Source organism: Lissotriton vulgaris, chromosome 5, assembly GCF_964263255.1.
Source record: "Lissotriton vulgaris chromosome 5, aLisVul1.2, whole genome shotgun sequence".
Lineage (NCBI taxonomy): Eukaryota > Metazoa > Chordata > Amphibia > Caudata > Salamandridae > Lissotriton > Lissotriton vulgaris.
Genome location: NC_141693.1, coordinates 316516420 through 316535133, shown reverse-complemented (window position 1 = coordinate 316535133; position 18714 = coordinate 316516420). Strand labels below are relative to the sequence as shown.

The 18714-nt window shown below is 44.5% G+C and overlaps 1 protein-coding gene across 1 annotated transcript in view; it reads right to left on the bottom strand.

Moving 5' to 3' along the window:
• Positions 1–8823: 8823 nt before the first annotated feature.
• Positions 8824–18714, bottom strand: part of PRXL2B (peroxiredoxin like 2B) — a 61758-nt gene continuing 51867 nt past the window's right edge. The window contains exons 6-7 of the mRNA XM_086921552.1: positions 10290–10411; positions 8824–9203 (exon numbers count right to left, since the gene is read on the bottom strand). Coding sequence (XP_086777678.1) covers positions 9177–9203; positions 10290–10411 — 149 coding nt within the window. The 3' untranslated portion in view covers positions 8824–9176. The remainder of the gene's footprint in view (positions 9204–10289; positions 10412–18714) is intronic.

The window sequence follows — 18714 nt, the reverse complement described above, 5'->3', positions numbered from 1 at the left end:
TTCTTGGAAGCCACACAAGGTAAGTAGGTAGAAATGCAACGTGCAAGAAGCATGATCAGTCCGTGTAAATACAACACATAATATGTTGCAAGGAGTACTTCTTAGGCACTAGCAATGATTGTTACACCGGCGTGAGTGTAACTATATTGGTGCCACAATGGCGTCAGAGCACTGGGATAATAAAGGGTGTGGTGGGAGCTAGAGAACAGACACGCAGTGGTATTTACACCTCCTCCACCCAAACCTGCAAGTGTGAGGTGAAAGGATGAGAACCCCGCCCGAGTGGCATGTGGGATCATTACTCACACGTGACAAAGAAACCCCTTAATAAAATAGAGCACAGACAGTGCCGGCTCATGACTCACCCAGTAACACCACGGTCTTCCCCGACGGCAGCTTGGAGCGGGACCGTAGTGCCGGCTCATGACTCACCCAGTAACACCATGGTCTTCCCGGACGGCAGCTTGGAGCAGGACCGTGTGGAAACTTCACTCAAGATGGAGGACCTGGGAGTGGAAACGAGCTAAGTAGCAAACCAGTGAGCCAACCTCTGCAATACCGGCGTGGTCTGCGGCTCGGGCCCTCGCTCGCAAAAGTGAAACCGTGGTGGAGCGCGAGAGGAGACGGGCGCGTTCACAGCCCGTGTCTCCTAAAGCGCTCGGTCAAAGCCATTGTCTGCAATGGGTTTGGTAGGTTCGTGCACCTCTCCTGTACCACTTCACGAGCTACCCGGCCACAATAAGTCTTACTACACGAGCAGCGCAACCAGTATTTGCTAAGCAATAGGTGTAGCATTTAAAAGAGTTTGTACTATTGGCATTACAAATGACAATGCCTTTTATTTATGTGTTTTGAAAACATGGAAGTGGTGCGAAAACATGTATTTTGTAATAAGAGTCCTTGCTTAAGAGAAGCATGGCTGGCAGAAAAAAAGATGCACAGTTACTGCCTTCCTTGCTTTCGTAAGCAACGACTATAAGTTCAAAGCGCATGTTTACGCAGCACTTGCAGGTTTGCAAAACACATAAATAAAGGGCATTGTCATTTACAATGCCAATAGCTCAAACTCTTGCAAATGTGAGACCAAGTGCATTGCAAATGCTTGTTTAAGCATGGTGTCCAAAGGAGCAAGGAGTCGGTTCATGCTCAGCTCCTTATTTTGAACAATGCTAGATTTTCAAAAACTGCAACTGCAACCTACTGTTACTTTACTTCTTTCTTCCTACTGGGCAGACCACAAAAGGAAATCTCCCTAATATTTATATTTTTCAGCTGCCATGTTTACAAACAATGGGCACACCAGGGAGAAAAATGTATCCTTCTTCGTCCAGTTACCCTAAATTATGTACAAATATACCTATCAAAGAGCACACATTTAGTGATGTAAAAAAAGTAAAATTTGCCATGTGCACCACACAAACACTGTACCTAAATAAAAAGCCAAGTACTATTATGTTACCAAGCATTACATGCTATCAGGCCTATATTTGACATGAAAAATTACACACAGTAGCCACTCACGTCAGTATGTCTAGGGATTATGTTAATCTCTGTTGTCTGAGCAGATTTCTATTAGAGAGGAAATGCTTTTACCTTTTTTTCTATTTGTAACATACTTGTAATTTATTACATCATATTTCAGTTACAGGGTTCCTCTACAACCCGATTTAAATTAACTACTAACAGTCAACTACAATTTACTTCAGAGGCAGCCGCTGTCAACTCAAATTAAATGTTTTGTAAAAAAATTACATACAGACAGGCACAGGAAAAAGATTCTAAAAAAGCACGACTCGTGCTATTAACACTACATAAACACATCCATACAAACTATACACATACACACAATAACCAACAGAAACAAGCATTGAAAATGCAATAGGTCTCACCTTTGATTAAGTTAAAGCCATTTGCTTTGCTAATGGTATTGTATAGCAAAGCAAATGGCTTTAACGTAATAAAAGGTGAGACCTATTGCATTTTTAATGCTGGTTTTTTATCGTGCCCGGGCCGATTTTTTAATCCCAATCCAACCCTGAGTATCGGATACTATGTGAACAGGCATGAAAAGTACATATTCATTAGCGAAATGTCACAGCTTGCAGGCTCCCCAACCCTAGTAAATACATACCACATAAGTGGACCTCACCTAGGTTAATGTTATTGGTTTACATTGTATTTGTTTTTATACTTAATAGGTATTTAAAATATCTGGGATATCACAATTGTAATTTCATCAAGAAATGATTGAAAACTACTAAAGAACCATGAGGACATTTATTTTTGTTAAACCTTGGTAGAATGTATATAGTTATATACCCATTTATTGGGGTCTGCAGGTTCACCAAGAATATTTGGAAAATTTTGTGACAGATGGTGCATATGTAAATACATTAGACCGGTAAAGTTAATCAAAACTAGGAAGAGTTTAAAGACCACTTTTCTCACAGTCTTTTTTCCACACAGGATCCTTGAAGCAAATGTAATCACAATGACAGTAAATGATGATGCAGGTACTTACGGAATAGGTCATACCTTTGGCACCTGGGTGTGAGTGATGGGTGTTTAAAGCCCTCTTAGCCCAGCGATCGTTGCGCGCTTGCTACCTTCATAAGCAAGTGCGAAGGGTTTGTACATAGCACAGTGCGCAGAGAGTAACAGTTGGGCGTTGCCTTGACACCCCAGGCAGGTGACCCCCCAACCACCAAGGTTGGGGCTCAGATATCCCTATATGTGTTGTGCCCTCACCGAGCTGGCTCTTACACAGGCCAATAAAGGTTCCTGAAATAATAATCCAGAAATTAAATATGATGCAGGTTTTGGGCGGCTTAAACGTCCACCACATGTGAAAGGCAGCATATCCTGAAACTAAAAAGTACATCTGCAAGTTAAGAACCAATTAAATTGAGCTGTAAACACTGTAGTGCAGCCATGGTAAAAGATTGGGCGTCAGGAGTTGTAATTAGGTGTTTTAAAGGGTGTGCCAGTGGTACCTTATCCCAGATGCTTCTTTTCTTGTTTTTTTCCAACAATGCGAGGAGAAAACAGAGTTTCAATGCTGAGAAGTAGGTGGACGACCTCAGTCAATGACACAATGATACAACTCAGGCCACAAACTTGACACCTCCTTGTGGTTACAATGCAAGCTCACAGGAAGTCCTGAAACAGTAGTCACATACGAGTCTCTCCCACTCGGGTAAGCAATTTTGTTAAAGAACAAAAAAAACACAGAAAAAGGGTGAAACTGTCTAGCGGGACCGAGTCAGCTGAATTACGTATTGACATACTATTACCCGGAAGCACGTTTCAATCCATTTTCAGTGTTGCTAATTTGCAATGAAACCGTATCTACGGTGGTACGTAGGGTCCTTTTGTACTAAGTCCCATAAGGCTTGTGATAATAATTGGACTGCCCTGCTCGCCTCCACTTTTAAAGCTAAACACACAAAACACCAATGGTTTCTTGTGAATCTATGCAGTGCGCTGTTAAACGTTATACTAGTTCTGAACATAATCTTTAGTGACTGACACTATTTACCAGTTTCCCCAAAGAAATGCTTTATTTACTGCTTGGAGAAATACTGTGGTTTCTTAATTGAGCAAGTCAATTATACTGAACGTATTGAAATACGCTGCTGCTACTACTACTAACAATCTTTAAAATACAACTACACAATCAGCAGCACCCTCTCCAAAGAATCTATAGGTAGACGGTTACACTCCTTAGGCTAAATTGTAGTGCGTTTGTATGCAAAATTAGTGCTGGGGTCTAGGCTTCAAACTCGTCTAACTGGGTGATAACAGAATGAAAACTTAACTGTCACTTAGCATGGGCACAAATCACAATGTAAAAATTAATATGCCTACTTACAAAGATCATCTGTAACGCAGTCTATAACCGGTAAACCCGGCTGATCTTTCAATGGATATCATTCGTTCAATAACTTTACCACTTCTGGGTCGAATAACAGCCAATCCCACATCTGAACATATTCTGCTAGACCTTCTTGGAGTGGGCAGTACTACCAATATGAGAAGTAACCTAGGATTTGATCATTTCAACCACCTCAGCCAATCGCAATACGCCGCACGGGATTTGAAACTGCTGATTGGACGCTATGTTAGCGTGCGCTCATGTCTCTGCAGCAGTTCCTAATCAGACAGCCTAATCAGACAGTCGGCGAGTGGCGAGTTATTTGTAGCGCCTGCTAGCCGAGTTTCTTGGTTCAGGTACACGTGAGGTCCGTTAGTTGAGCGCCACCACAGTCACGGGCAGGTTGTCCCGATTAGGATGTTACCTCCTGGATCCGAATGATGCAGCCTGAAGCGGACCAAGAGAGATCGGAGGGTGCTATAGTTAGATCCATTTTCGGGGCACCTTTGGAGTCCGGTCTGGACGCTTTCTACGTTCCCGGGGCTCAGGCCATCATGTGAATGTCACACAGGCTGCAGCATTAGCCCTTATTGGCATTATATATTGCTTATGTGCTTGTGCCAGAGTTTCATTTCTCACACTTTGCTTTGTTGTTTGCTCACCCAGGCGTACATCGCATTCTGCGTGACGCCCGAGGGGAACCTTGACTGGACAGCTCCCCTTCGCACAGGTCGCTTTCGGCTTGGCTTTACCAGAACTGACGACTTTGGAACTGGAGAACCAGTTTGAACCCCTATCTCTGTTTAATGCCTAAACAAGCACTCGCGGCGATGTACACTTTTCTGCCACCCCACTTGGACGGGCTCGGCCGGACTTCCTGCTGACGTAAAAGGTTTCTTATCTTCTTTATGGGGCCATCTGTTTCGCCCCATAAAGAAGATAAGAAACCTTTTACGCCAGCAGTAAGTCGGGGAAGTACGTCCAAGTGGGACAGACTACAAACAGAAAAGTGTACATCACAGTACGCTCTTTTCCAATGGCTGGCCATCGTTTACCCTAAACGGTGACGCCAGCCAATGGAAAAGAGGGGTGGCGCTTAAAGCCTGCTAGGTGAAATCACCTAAAATCATAAAATCTCGCCAGCTAGACTGCGCATGCGTAGCCATCGCAGGCCGAGACCTTAAAACCGCACAAAAAATGAGATTCAGTACAAACTAACAAATCATATTAAAATATCACAGACTGATGAAAAAGCCATTGAAAACAAAAACTTGTAAAAACACAAGGACACAAAAAAAAGAAACGTAAAGGCAAACTTTAAAAATATATTTACAAATTGAAAAAAATTAATGTGACTAGCAATATCAAAATATGACAAATAAAAACAATTGGTAAAAAAAATACCTAACTTCATTAAGTGACTTTTCAAGAAGCCCACACTTTGACACAGCCAATTCAAAATTAGGAACACAAAGCAGAAAAACAATCATATACGTAAGTGCTGGGGTAAAAAATAAACCTGGAGCATAAAAATGAAAATCCAAATTTGTTTTGGCAAAAAAGCTAATGTCAATGTTTGTAAATTGAGAAGATGCAAAACCTCAGCTCAACATCTTACTTGTATAAAAACACATTAGGAAATGACAAGTATCAAAGCAACCCTTAAAACTGAACATTATTGAAATATAAAACCAACACAGAGCTCCTAAAGTATTTAAACTCTTAATATTTCATACTTGAAAAAGCAACAAAGTAAACCAGGAAATATCAAATAAGACAGGAAAGAAATAGAGAATGCAAATAATTATTTTATAAACATATAGAAAGTTATGAAAACAATAGTGATGTACTCAGTGATGCCACTGCACTGGTTGCCCATTGCTCAAAGAATCACCTTTAAGGTTCATACCTTGGCTTTCAAGGCCCTTAATGCGATTGGACCCAAGTATTTGGGGAAGCGCCTGGCTTTCTATGTACCGAGGAGGACTCTGCGGGTAGGCTCGTTGGCCAAAGCCGTTGTTCCCTCTATTAAACTTGCCCGGATTGGAGGGCGCTCCTTCCGTTACTTGGTACCGCGTTGCTGGAACGAGCTACCGGTTTCCTTAAGAAAGTCGAACAGTCTCCTCTCGTTTAGAAAGGAGCTGAAAACTTGGCTCTTTACAGTATGATTTCTGCCTCTGCCCTCTGCGATTCACTGTGTTGTGTTCTCCGCTGTAGTTCTCTTTGCCAAAGCGCCGGGACACCCCTCGGGGTAGCCGTGCGCTATATAAGAGACCTAAACATAACATAACTGTGGAGGTCATTCTTATGTGATGTCTTCAGTGATTTGATCAGTAATGTCATGTGTGATGTCCTCTGTAGTGCATGGCAGGCACAAGTTATTATTTGCAATGGGAACCATAAATTGTGAATTTCAGGGCTTTGGAACCTGAACCATCACTGTCCTTTAACTATCTTTTTTTCAATTAATTTCCAAGGCTTTTTCTGTTAGGATATTACTAATCCTCCTGTCGTGTTTCGTTTTAGGTGTCAGTATATAGATTTTCCCTATACATGTCCTTATACAGACACAATTCGCATTGCCCTTATATAGGCACAAGATCTCAGTCCTTATTTAGGCATTAGCCATGCTATCCAAATACAGGCATGGGCACCAACATCCATCCACCCCAACGTCACAACGAGTTTTTAGAAACCAGACCCTTAAGCTGTTGGGAGTTTCCCTAGCCCAGGATTATTGATTTCTCCAAGAACTCATTTATTATGCATGAACCGGTATACCCTAAGGGTTCATTCATGACATCTTCCTCTGCCCGACTTTATGTCAATATTAACATTCCTAAGCACCTTCCAGGTATAAATATTCCTTCCCTTGCCATGGTAAAGTACGAGGGCTCGATTTGGCGGCACTCGCCACGGCAAATAAGGAGGAGACCTCGACTTAGAGGAGACTGTGTCCCGGCCCGACGCACTGACAGACGCTGTCATCCCTGCTCACAGAGAATCCAGCTTCCAGTGTTCTGACTCCCTTCGCGGGGAGTTGGAGTTTGAGACTCAGAAAGAGATTCCACTCTCTCTGATTCTAAGGTATGGAGCCGACTAGAACTTAGAGGGACTCTTGGCATAGAAACGTGGCATAACTAAATATAGCTTTCCATACTATCGAAAAAAAAGCACCTACTTCTTCCCTTGCACTGCACTTAGGTTAGGTACACTGGGGTAGAACTAGTTCGAGAACGCATTTTGAGTACTCGCATTTTAGCCTGTGTTATTTATGTATATGAATATGTATCATAGCTAAAAGATCATGCTATTGCAGTATTATTTCTGTCTACTGCTCACGCTGTACATTTTATATCTTGCATTCTGTCTGTAACACACAAGAAATAAGACTGTTCAATAAATCCCTTTTATTGAAACGCCTGTCTACTCTTTCTGTGTAACTCTGTAGAAACGAAACATGCACGATTAGCTGAGTGAAACTGTTATCTATTGTTTCTGAGAGTGTTCCGATTCTAAAGGGAAACAAGATTGTCATGTTTATGTGGTTGCCAAAACTACTCCCTTCTTGTTTATTCAAGGAGTTTCTACTGGACTCTGAGTTAGCTGGCACAAGAAAGTAATTAAGTTTAATATACTCGATAGGGGCATACTGACCTCAGTCCTATGCCAAAACTATAGTGTATATTATTCCAATGCGCAGAGCCTATTAGGGAAATAGGAACTACACTACACTCCCATAACTATGCTTTTTTTATTGACAATCTGTCGATCAATCTATCTAGGTCTAAAATGGATAAAATGAGAAAAAGCACCCGCATTCAGCAGATTCCTTTATGTTTTTCAGTGGATTGTTCATGAACTGGGTTTGCACACCAGCTACAGACTATTGATCCAATGGCTTTAACTTTCACATGACACTTTTGTAATGTTGAAAACTACTTAATGGATTTACACCAAGCCAAGCAAAGGTCATTTCTTGGGTACAGTTATACTTTCAGACCAGGTTTGGTGTACTAATATTTAGCTGTGGTTTCCAGAAGCCGGCCGCAAAGATTCCTGCAGGGCAGGTAAGGGCAAGGGATGGCGAAGGGGAAGGGAAAGGAACAGGAAAGGAGAAGGGAAAGGGAAATAAAGGTAGTGTGGAGTGTTCCAATGCATTAGAACGACCAGCACCCACTGTCCCTGGTTCAAGAATAGCAAAACTATATATAAAAAAAAAACTCTGGTATGTCTATCAAATAGGAAGTGATGAGATTAATTGCTATTTGTTAGCAGGAGCGATAGGTCTGACGCTGGGTACATTAATGGAGGCTGCAGAGAAGTGGGAGGAATCTCTTACACCAATTCATCACGGTTTCCTTGAAAGAAAAAGGTAGCAAACAAGAAATATAGAAACATAGGTCAGTATTGCTTCATATTAGACTTAAATACTTCACCAGCCCCTCTCATCAGTTTGGCAGCAACACAAAGTAAATGAAACAGCACTGGAATTCAAATAAAATTAGCAATTATGAGAGAGAAGCAGCTGACCATTCTACAAGCGGCAGCTTGGGGCTGTGTTAAAGCATATAAAAACGCAGCTCTATGCCAATTTTTAAGGAGTAGGTCAGACTTAGTTATGTTCTGTTGCTTATTACCCAGATATTGAACTAGGTCAAAGTTGTGCTGCAAATCCCAAATCACCAGGAATTATTATTATTTTTATTTGCAACTCCCTCCTTTTGCCACATTTTCAATCCAAAAATCACTGAAAGCTGTAAGTTACACTTCAATGATGTACTGCAGAATTCATAAGCCATCCCACTTGTGTTGAATGTGTGCAGGGAGTTTACATGCACAACGACAGTACCCTAGATTGTGTGTCTAAAGTCATGGCTTTCAATTGCGGCTTGTAGTTTTGTGCAACATTTCATTCTGTTGGCATAAACAAATCAGTCGAAACTGCATGGCATTTGCAATAAGTAGGAATTTATTTAAATAAATGCAAGACATTAAATGATTTGACTGCTGTTCCGAAGACTGTAAAAGGAGTACGTGCCAGGCTATGAACACAGTAAATGTCAATGTTCAATAATTCTGGTATACCACACATCTGGTTTCTTCACAAACAGTCTTGCTATTGCATATATGCAGATAATTCACCCAACTTCATGACACCTGTGATTTCGTCTGCACAGCTGTCCAAGTAATGATGCTACCAGGACACAGAGCAAACACAGCTACAGTGCTCCTCGCATGACTAGGTTTCCTTCAAACTGCACATAGGCACTCTTTCCGTTTCCTTCATGAGTTTTTCTGGCTATCTCGTGCAAACATCATTGGTGCACTGTGAAAAACAGAAAAAGGTAATCATTTTAAATGTGTTTTGCTATTCAACATTCAGGCTTCTGATTAAATTATGCAAAGATACAAGGAGAAAACTTCACAGCCAAACATAGCAGGCATCCAGTTTGGTAAGATATCAACCCAGCGCCGAGTTTGCATCCAAGTAACTCTTACTATCTGGATTCATATTTTCATACACTAGTCCAGATTATGGGGAAGGGCACTTGTTGCAAGGGTTACACTTGCTAATGTTATAGCTGATGGTGTGAGTCTTGGAGGACTTGAATAAGGTCAATAAAATTGCAGCAGTATGTTCCTCCTAACATGGTTAATCAATTTGTCTGCCACCATGCCGTCGGTAATGCGAAGGCATTCTTTAGATTTAGTTTCAGCACTACGTCCATCATCTCCTTGTGTTTCCTTTGTTCGCCCTAAATTGGCAGGGTATGCCCAGACATGGGCCCCTTGCTCACTTTGCCACTGGATTCAAGCGAGTCTGACTGATGAAGGGTGTTACCCAGAAACCGATCCCAGGATGCCTGGCTTGGCAGTTCAGGCTGGACTGTTCCATGAGGCTCAGGCTCAAGACTGATTTGCAGATAGATGGGTCTGAAATGAGGTGGCGGATTGAGCTAAAGAATGATGATGGATTCAACGCAGATCAGTGACTGGGGGTGAGTGATTGAAAAGTTTCAGCGCTCCGTCCATCATCTCCTTGTGTCTTTAGATCAGCCATGAACCTGCAATGGGCTCCGCTCCCCTACATGAAGCGGTTCAGCACCCACCTGTGGATCTATAAAGAAAAAACCTAGACTAGACTAATCACCAGTACTTCGATTAGTTTCCTAAATCTATTGCCTGGAGCACAAGAAAAACTAAAATCAATATAGGTCTATATCTTCAGGCTGACATATATCAGTCATAACCAATCGCTATGACATTTAACATCAGCCAATCAAAATCCAGCTCTTGAGGCCACCAATCATCGAATATCTGGTGCAAACCCTGCAATGGTCATGGTGCTGATCTGAAAGCCATAACTACTGATCTACTTTGGTAAACACAGAAAGGGCATTCAAGCCCATACCTGGGGTCTTTGACTTTCCTGCACACCGTCTGCTTTGATCCCAAGTGTTTGGATGATGGTTTCCAGTGGAATGTGGTCTCCAGGAGAATCCTGTATGAAATGCAGAAGCACTTTTTCTCCACCTACAGAACGAGAATACAATAAGGTACAGGTTTTAGGTATTTATTTATTTATAAAGTTTTATATAGCGCGAACTTGACCCAAGAGGGTATCAGAGCGCTTTACATTTAGGATTGTTGCATTACAAGTTACATCAGATACAAGAGCATAGTAAGGTACAATACACATGAACAATGATTCAATATTTCGTAGGAGGGCGGTTAGGAAGGAGTAATAGCGGGGAGACGAGGCGGAACAATGCCCAATGTCCAGCTGGGTAGGTGACGGTCAAGGGGGAAACCAGGGCCAATCTCCTCATTAGTTGTCAAGCAGCTCCACCGGTCATCAGCCATGTTGCACAGGTCTCAGTGTTCAGGAAAACATATTTTTTATTTTATTTTTGAAGGTTATATAGCGCTATGTAGACCCAGAGTTATCAGAGCGCATAACCAGGGGAACGTTGAATTAGAAGGTACATCAAAAGGATTAAAATGCGCTGGCTAGACTCATCGGTATCAGAGCACTATAACAGAGGAATGTTGCATTACAAAGTAGTAAGGTACATTAAACAAACAATGAGGTTGAGACAATATATAGGAAAGGAGGGGAGGAAGGAGCCATAGCAGAGAGACGAGGAAGAACTGTATCCAATGTCCGGAAAGACAAATAGAGAGGGAAAGGGGAGAGGTGAAGTGAGAAGGGAGAGGACGAGGGGGAAGATGGAAAAGAGATAAAGGGAAAGTTAGCCCAAAGACTGCTCCTCTATAGCGCACTAGGAAGTTCTAACGGGCATCGGTCCGACAGCTGGAAAGAAAAGCGACGAGGAGAAAGCAGAGTGCCAGAAATACGATGGGGGGGGGGCAGTTGGGCGAGATAGGGAGAAGGGGAGAAACTGTGCCCAAGGCCCAGCTGGGCAGGTGACGGTCAGGGTATGAACCAAGGCCGATCTCCTCATTAGCTGAACATAGCAGCTCCACCGGGCATCGGTCAATAAGCTCGGACTCCGCTGTCAGGGTAGATATCATGTGTACTCCGGGCGAGACAAGTAGAGAGGGAAGGAGGAGAGGGGGAGTGAGAAGGGGGAGTGAGAAGGGAGAGGACGAGGGGGAAGATGGAATAAGAGATAAAAGGGAAAGTCGGCCCAAAGACCGGAAGGGTAGGTGACGGCCAGGGAGGAAATCCAAAGCAACTCTCCCCTATAGCCTATCTAGGAAGCTTCAACAGGCATGGGAATGAAAGATGGAAAGAAAGGAGACAGGGAAAAGGCAGAACAGCAGCAATAAGCAGAGGGGGGAGGGCGAGACAGGGAGAAGGGGAGAAAACTGTGTCCAGTGTCCGGCTTAGCAGGTGACGGTCAGGGGATGAACCAAGGTCGATCTCCTCAATTAACTGAACAGAGCAGCTCCACCGGGCGTTAGACAAAATGCTCGAACTCCGCTGTCCACTGCAAGAGATACACACATCTCCTTCTGAACACCAAATTGTTGTTCTTTCAGTACTTTTGACCTTCACTAAAGGTCCAGCCTCATGCAGATTTGAAAGATAGAGAGTTTTTGCTATAGTCACATCAATCTGTCTTGTCTCTGAAACCTTTACCCATTGGATGTATTACCTTGTGTTCGTGGATTTCAACAATAAGCAGCTCAAGCAACCACAAGAAGTGCCACAGAGAGCTTTAAGGTTTTGTGGAAGCTCAGCTGGATCACATCATGCCTCCATTTCTTTTCAACCAAAATTACATGAGATGTGATGCTCAGATTTTGGCACCAAAGAAAGTAGTCAACACGAGACATAGGTAGAAGCTAGCAAGCACAGCTAAAGTCAATAGGTCACAACATGGTGATCAATTGGCTTTGTCATTATTTTTTAGCTATGCTACACACCATCCATGATGCAGTGCAAGGTGTCTAAAGTTTTTTAAAATAAGCCTTTGACTGTGCGACTTTTATGTGGGCGCACCACACATATACACCTATGAAATTACGCCGCTGCTTTTGGTACCGATTCAAGTTGGATAGGTAACTAAAAAGGAAAGATTTTTTTTAGTGATTCAAGGGAGCTGGGGGCAATGGAAGAGGGAGGAGAGGACGAAAGAAATGGAGTGTCTGATAAAACATGGGGTAATGTGGAAGCAGCACACACATCCCCCTTCTGAACACCAAATTAGTTTCCTTTCTGTACTTGTGTTTTGATCTCAGCTAAAGGTCCAACCCCATGCAGATTTGAAACACATTCATGTGTTTTGGAAAAAAGACAGCCCCCATTGCATCAGAAAACTTTACAGTAGGAAACAAAAGGCTGACTGCAAACTTATTCAAGGTTACAATTTAGGTTTATGTTCTAAAAACGTTAGCAAAGTATAGTTTACTCTTTCCAGAAGCACAAATTAACAGATCTCCACAACCACGCACCAATAAACACTCAACAGGTTTTAATATGTGAAGGGAGAAGAAAGCAAAGCCAGCTACATTGCATCCCTGAAAAGCAAAAGTTATTCTACAAAGGCAGGAAGTGGCCTATCAGAGGTTAATGAACCACTCAAAAACTGGGACTGCTGAAAGGAGTTTCCCAGGAAAATAGGTACTGGTAGCAACACCTTACACAGAAACACCATTTTATAACCACAACACAAGGCATTACCTTGAAAATCATCTCTCGCAATAGCATACTGATGAAGAGTGTTAATAAGGGAAGGAGAAACTTTTCTAAGAATAATTTTAGAAATTACATTTTAAAATAAATTCTTCAGAGACAGATGAAGTGGCATTTTTATTTTATTTATCAGAGGAATTTAATTAAATGAATTAGCCATTGGCGTGGATGTTACTTTAATATATTTAAAAGCATCCTGTGTGTGTGAATCTGAAATACCACTTTAGAAAACAAGCATTGGAAATGCAATAGGTCTCGCATTAGAAAAGTTGGAGTTATTGGTATTGTAAATGACATATGTTATTTATTTGTTGGTTTTTAAAATTGCTAAATTGATGGCTTTGTCATTTACAATGCCAATAGTTATAACTTTTGCGAATGTGACACCTATAGCATTTGGAATGCAACATATTTTGTATTTACGTGACTTAGATGGCAGCTCTTGTCGTTAGGCCACATCTCTAGAGAGCAGGAGAGTGCAGCAGGGGAGAGAAGCACAGCAATGCAATAGGTCTTGCATTAGGAAAGTTTGAGCTATTGGTATTGTAAAGGACACATTTTTTATTTATGTGCTTGTTTTGAAAATAGCGAATTAATAGCTTTGTTATTTACAATGCCAATAGTTTTATCTTTTGCAAATGTGACACCTATTGTAACACAATATGTGTTGTGAGGGTGGGTGAGGGTGAGGGGTTGAGGGTGAGGTGTTGAGGGTGAGTGAGGGTGAGGTGTTGAGGGTGAGTGAGGGTGAGGTGTTGAGGGTGAGTGAGGCTGAGTGAGGGTGAGGGGTTGAGGGGGAGGGGTCGAGGGGGAGGGGTTGAGGGTGAGGGGTTGAGGGTGAGGGAGGGTGAGGGGTTGAGGGTGAGGGAGGGTGAGGGGTTGAGGGTGAGTGAGGGTGAGGGTGAGGTGTTGAGGGTGAGTGAGGGTGAGGGTGGGTGAGGGGTTGAGAGTGAGTGAGGGTGAGTGAGGGTGAGGTGTTGAGGGTGAGTGAGGGTGAGGGTGAGGGTGAGGCTGAGGGGTTGAGGGTGAGTGAGGGTGAGTGAGAGTGAGGGTGAGTGAGGGGTTGAGGGTGAGGGAGGGTGAGGGGTTGAGGGTGAGGGAGGGTGAGAGGTTGAGGGTGAGTGAGGGTGAGGTGTTGAGGGTGAGTGAGGGTGAGGGTGGGTGAGGGGTTGAGAGTGAGTGAGGGTGAGTGAGGGTGAGGTGTTGAGGGTGAGAGAGGGTGAGGGTGAGTGAGGGTGAGGGGTTGAGGGTGAGTGAGGGTGAGGTGTTGAGGGTGAGAGAGGGTGAGTGAGGGTGAGTGAGGGTGAGTGAGGGTGAGTGAGGGTGAGTGATGGTGAGGGTGAGGGGTTGAGGGTGAGTGAGGGTGAGGGGTTGTGAGTGAGGATGAGTGAGGGTGAGGGATTGAGGGTGAGGGGTTGAGGGTGAGTGAGGGTGAGGGTGAGTGAGGGTGAGGTGTTGAGGGTGAGTGAGGGTGAGGGGTTGAGGGTGAGGGTGAGTGAGGATGAGGGTGAGTGAGGATGAGGGGTTGAGGGTGGGTGAGGGTGAGTGAGGGTGGGTGAGGGTGAGGGAGGGTGAGGGTGAGGGTGAGTGAGAGTGAGGGTGAGTGAGGGTGAGTGAGGGTGAGTGAGGGTGAGTGAGGGTGAATGTGAGTGAGGGTGAGTGAGGGTGAGGGTGAGTGAGGGTGAGGGTGAGTGAGGGTGAGGGTGAGTGAGGGTGAGTGAGGGTGAGTGAGGGTGAGTGAGGGTGAGGGTGAATGTGAGTGAGGGTGAGTGAGGGTGAGTGAGGGTGAGGATGAGGGGTTGAGGGTGAGTGAGGGTGAGGGGTTGAGGGTGAGTGAGGGTGAGGGGTTGAGGGTGAGTGAGGGTGAGTGAGAGTGAGTGAGGATGAGGGGTTGAGGGTGGGTGAGGGTGAGTGAGGTTGAGGGTGAGTGAGGGTGAGGGTGAGTGAGGGTGAGGGTGAGTGAGGGTGAGGGTGAGGGTGAGGGTGAGTGAGGGTGAGTGAGGGTGAGTGAGGGTGAGTGAGGGTGAGGATGAGGGGTTGAGGGTGAGTGAGGGTGAGTGAGGGTGAGGATGAGGGGTTGAGGGTGAGTGAGGGTGAGGGGTTGAGGGTGAGTTAGGGTGAGGGGTTGAGGGTGAGTGAGGGTGAGGGTGAGTTAGGGTGAGGGGTTGAGGGTGGGTGAGGGTGAGTGAGGGTGAGGGAGGTGTTGAGGGTGAGTGAGGGTGAGTTAGAGTGAGGGTGAGTTAGGGGTTGAGGGTGAGGTGTTGAGGGTGAGTGAGGGTGAGGCATTGAGGGTGAGTGAGGGTGAGGTGTTGAGGGTGAGTGAGGGTGAGGGTGAGTGAGGGTGAGTGAGGGCGAGTGAGGGCGAGTGAGGGCGAGTGAGGGCGAGTGAGGGCGAGTGAGGGTGAGTGAGGGTGAGTGAGGGTGAGTGAGGGTGAGTGAGGGTGAGTGAGGGTGAGTGAGGGTGAGTGACGGTGTGGGTGAGGGGTTGAGGGTGAGGGGGTTGAGGGTGAGTGAGGGTGAGGGGTTGAGGGTGAGTGAGGGTGAGGGTGAGGGTGACTGAGGGTGAGGGATTGAGGGTGAGGGATTGAGGGTGAGGGGTTGAGGGTGAGTGAGGGTGAGGGTGAGTGAGGGTGAGGGTGAGGGGTTGAGGGTGAGTGAGGGTGAGGGGTTGAGGGTGAGTGAGGGTGAGTGAGGATGAGGGGTTGAGGCTGGGTGAGGGTGAGTGAGGTTGAGGGTGAGTGAGGGTGAGTGAGGGTGAGTGAGGGCGTGTGAGGGCGAGTGAGGGTGAGTGATGGTGTGGGTGAGGGGTTGAGGGTGAGTGAGGGTGAGGGGTTGAGGGTGAGTGAGGGTGAGTGAGGGTGAGGTATTGAGGGTGAGGGGTTGGGTGAGGGTGAGGGTGAGTGAGGGTGAGGTATTGAGGGTGAGGGGTTGAGGTTGGGTGAGGGTGAGTGAGGGTGAGGGGTTGAGGGTGAGTGAGGGTGAGGGTGAGTGAGGATGAGGGGTTGAGGGTGGGTGAGGGTGAGTGAGGTTGAGGGTGAGTGAGGGTGAGGGTGAGTGGAAATTGGAAATGCAATAGGTCTCGCACCATTAGAGTTAGTGCTTTTAGAATTGTTTATGGGTTTTTTTGTAAATGTTTAGCATTTTTGTTTCCTGTAGCCAATGCTAAAGAATTACAAATAAAAAAAGCCATAAACATTTCTTAAAGCTCTAACTGAAATGGTCTGAGACCTATTGCACTGTGTGAGGGTGAGGGGTTGAGGGTGAGTGAGGGTGAGGGTGGGTGAGGGTGAGTGAGGGTGAGGGGTTGAGGGTGAGTGAGGGTGAGGGGTTGAGGGTGAGTGAGAGTGAGGGTGAGTGAGGGTGAGGGTGGGTGAGGGGTTGAGGTTGAGGGTGAGGTGTTGAGGGTGAGTGAGGGTGAGGGAGGTGTTGAGGGTGAGTGAGAGTGAGGGTGAGTGAGGGTGAGGGTGGGTGAGGGGTTGAGGTTGAGGGTGAGGTGTTGAGGGTGAGTGAGGGTGAAGGGTTGAGAGTGAGTGAGGGTGAGGTGTTGAGGGTGAGTGAGGGTGAGGGTGGGTGAGCGTGAGTGAGGGTGAGTGAGTTGTTGAGGGTGAGGGGTTGAGGGTGAGTGAGGTTGAGGGTGAGGTGTTGAGGGTGAGTGAGGGTGAGTGAGGGTGAGCATTAGAAAAGTTGGAGCTATTGGTTTTGTAAATGACAAATCTTTTATTTATTTGTTGGTTTTTAAAATAGTTAAATTGATAGCTTTGTTATTTACAACGTCAATAGTTTTAACTTTTGCGAATGTGACACGTATAGCATTTGGAATGCAACATGTTTTGTATTTACGTTACTTAGATTGCAGTTCTGGTGGTTAGGCCACATCTCTAGAGAGCAGGAGAGTGCAGCAGAGGAGAGACGCACAGCAATGCAATAGGTCTGGCATTAGGAAATTTTGAGTTATTGGTATTGTAAGGGACATTTTTTTGATTTATGGGTTTTGTTTTGAAAGTAGCGAAATTAATAAATCAGTACAATTTTGTTCTCTGCAGGAGCAGGTCAGCGCGTCTAAGTGTCATAGCTGCCGCTATGTCCACGCCTTTTCATATTTTACAGACTGTTTACCTGCATAGGACAGGCTCAGTTCTCACTGCAGGTATGCGTGCAGGTCGGACAAGCAAGACGTGGACTTCCTCCACACCTCTTCCCTCCTAAAATGATCATTGGGCAGAGCACAAGCACTGCACCCGCCTCTTATCTGTGCAGCATATTTATTTTAACTTACTGTGATATGGTGCACACACAAAACAAAAGTGTATAATTTGATTATTAACTTATAAGCAGTGGTTAAAGAGTTTTAAAAAATGTATGGGACTATGATACTGATACTGAACACAAAGGGGGCGGGTCAGACACAAACAAAATATTTGGGAACTATTTTGTTGGCCTTCCACCTAGAGGTAATTGTATATAGCACGTGATGCACACACTTTAAAATGACAAATGCAAGTTAGACTCATCTTTGAGAAATGCATTGATCTGCTAGGAAAACCCAGCTGGTTATTGCAATCAGTTCAGGTTTCTGTCAGTGTAGCCGGAGGGTCGCAGATCTGAATCCTGGTTGGTGCACCTGGGAATAGCATTGTGTATCTATGGTTATATGAGGGCCCCGTCTGACAAAGTACTATGAACACATACCAGGAGTTTAAACAGTGTATTACAGACTGTATAAAATAGGCTGCCACAATAAAAATAGAAAATGTTATCGCACGCTGTACAAAAGGCAGGTGAATGCAGTATAAGATGAGTTACCACAAAATTAGCTAAAATATTAAGTGTTTACTGTGCGTTCCAATCAATGTTGTATTACTATGGCTGAAAAGCTTGGCAATGGCATAAAAGTGTGATAACGGGACGGTGAAGGCGATATAGAGGGAGGTTAGGACAGAGCGAGATGATTACTAGCGAGATGTAAAGGCAGAGAAGCATGGAGGGTGATGGCAGAGCAAGCTAAGTGACAGGTCATGGGAGGAGGAGTGGTGACATAACGGGAATGGCAAGGAAAGGTGATGACATGACTGTGGTGGCAGAGGAAGACACTATCACAGGAGGTGCTTGCTGAGGATGGTGACAAGTGGGATGGTGGTGATATAGGAGGGTTATGGCAGGGTAAGTTAATGACAGGAGAATAACTTTTCGGGGGCTTTAAACTGTGGTAAACTAAGGGACATCAGTAAAATAAAATTCCAAAATATTGCTGCAAAAAAATGCAAATGTGTGCAGCACAATTTCAATGTTTGTGCCACAAAACACAGGGGGTATTAATAAAATAGAGAAGTGCAATATTCTGCAACAGGGCTGAAACAAAATAATGCTATATACTCCAGCAGGAATACAGCAATATTGTTTGGCCCAATCAAACCTTGCAAATGCAAATCTTTAGGTGACATCTTGATCCGATGGGGTGTAAAACTCAAGTGACTTAGTCCCATGTAACCCATTCACCCAGTCCACTTTCTTGCTAATTACATTCTCATTCCATTTCTAAAAAGTGGACATACCAAAGCATCCAAAAAACACGTTTAGCAACTATCCCAAATATAATCTAAAATGCAATGGGCTTGGGAACTCAATCAAAATGTAGTAAAACGATAATCCTCAACGAATGTTAAGAGCATACATT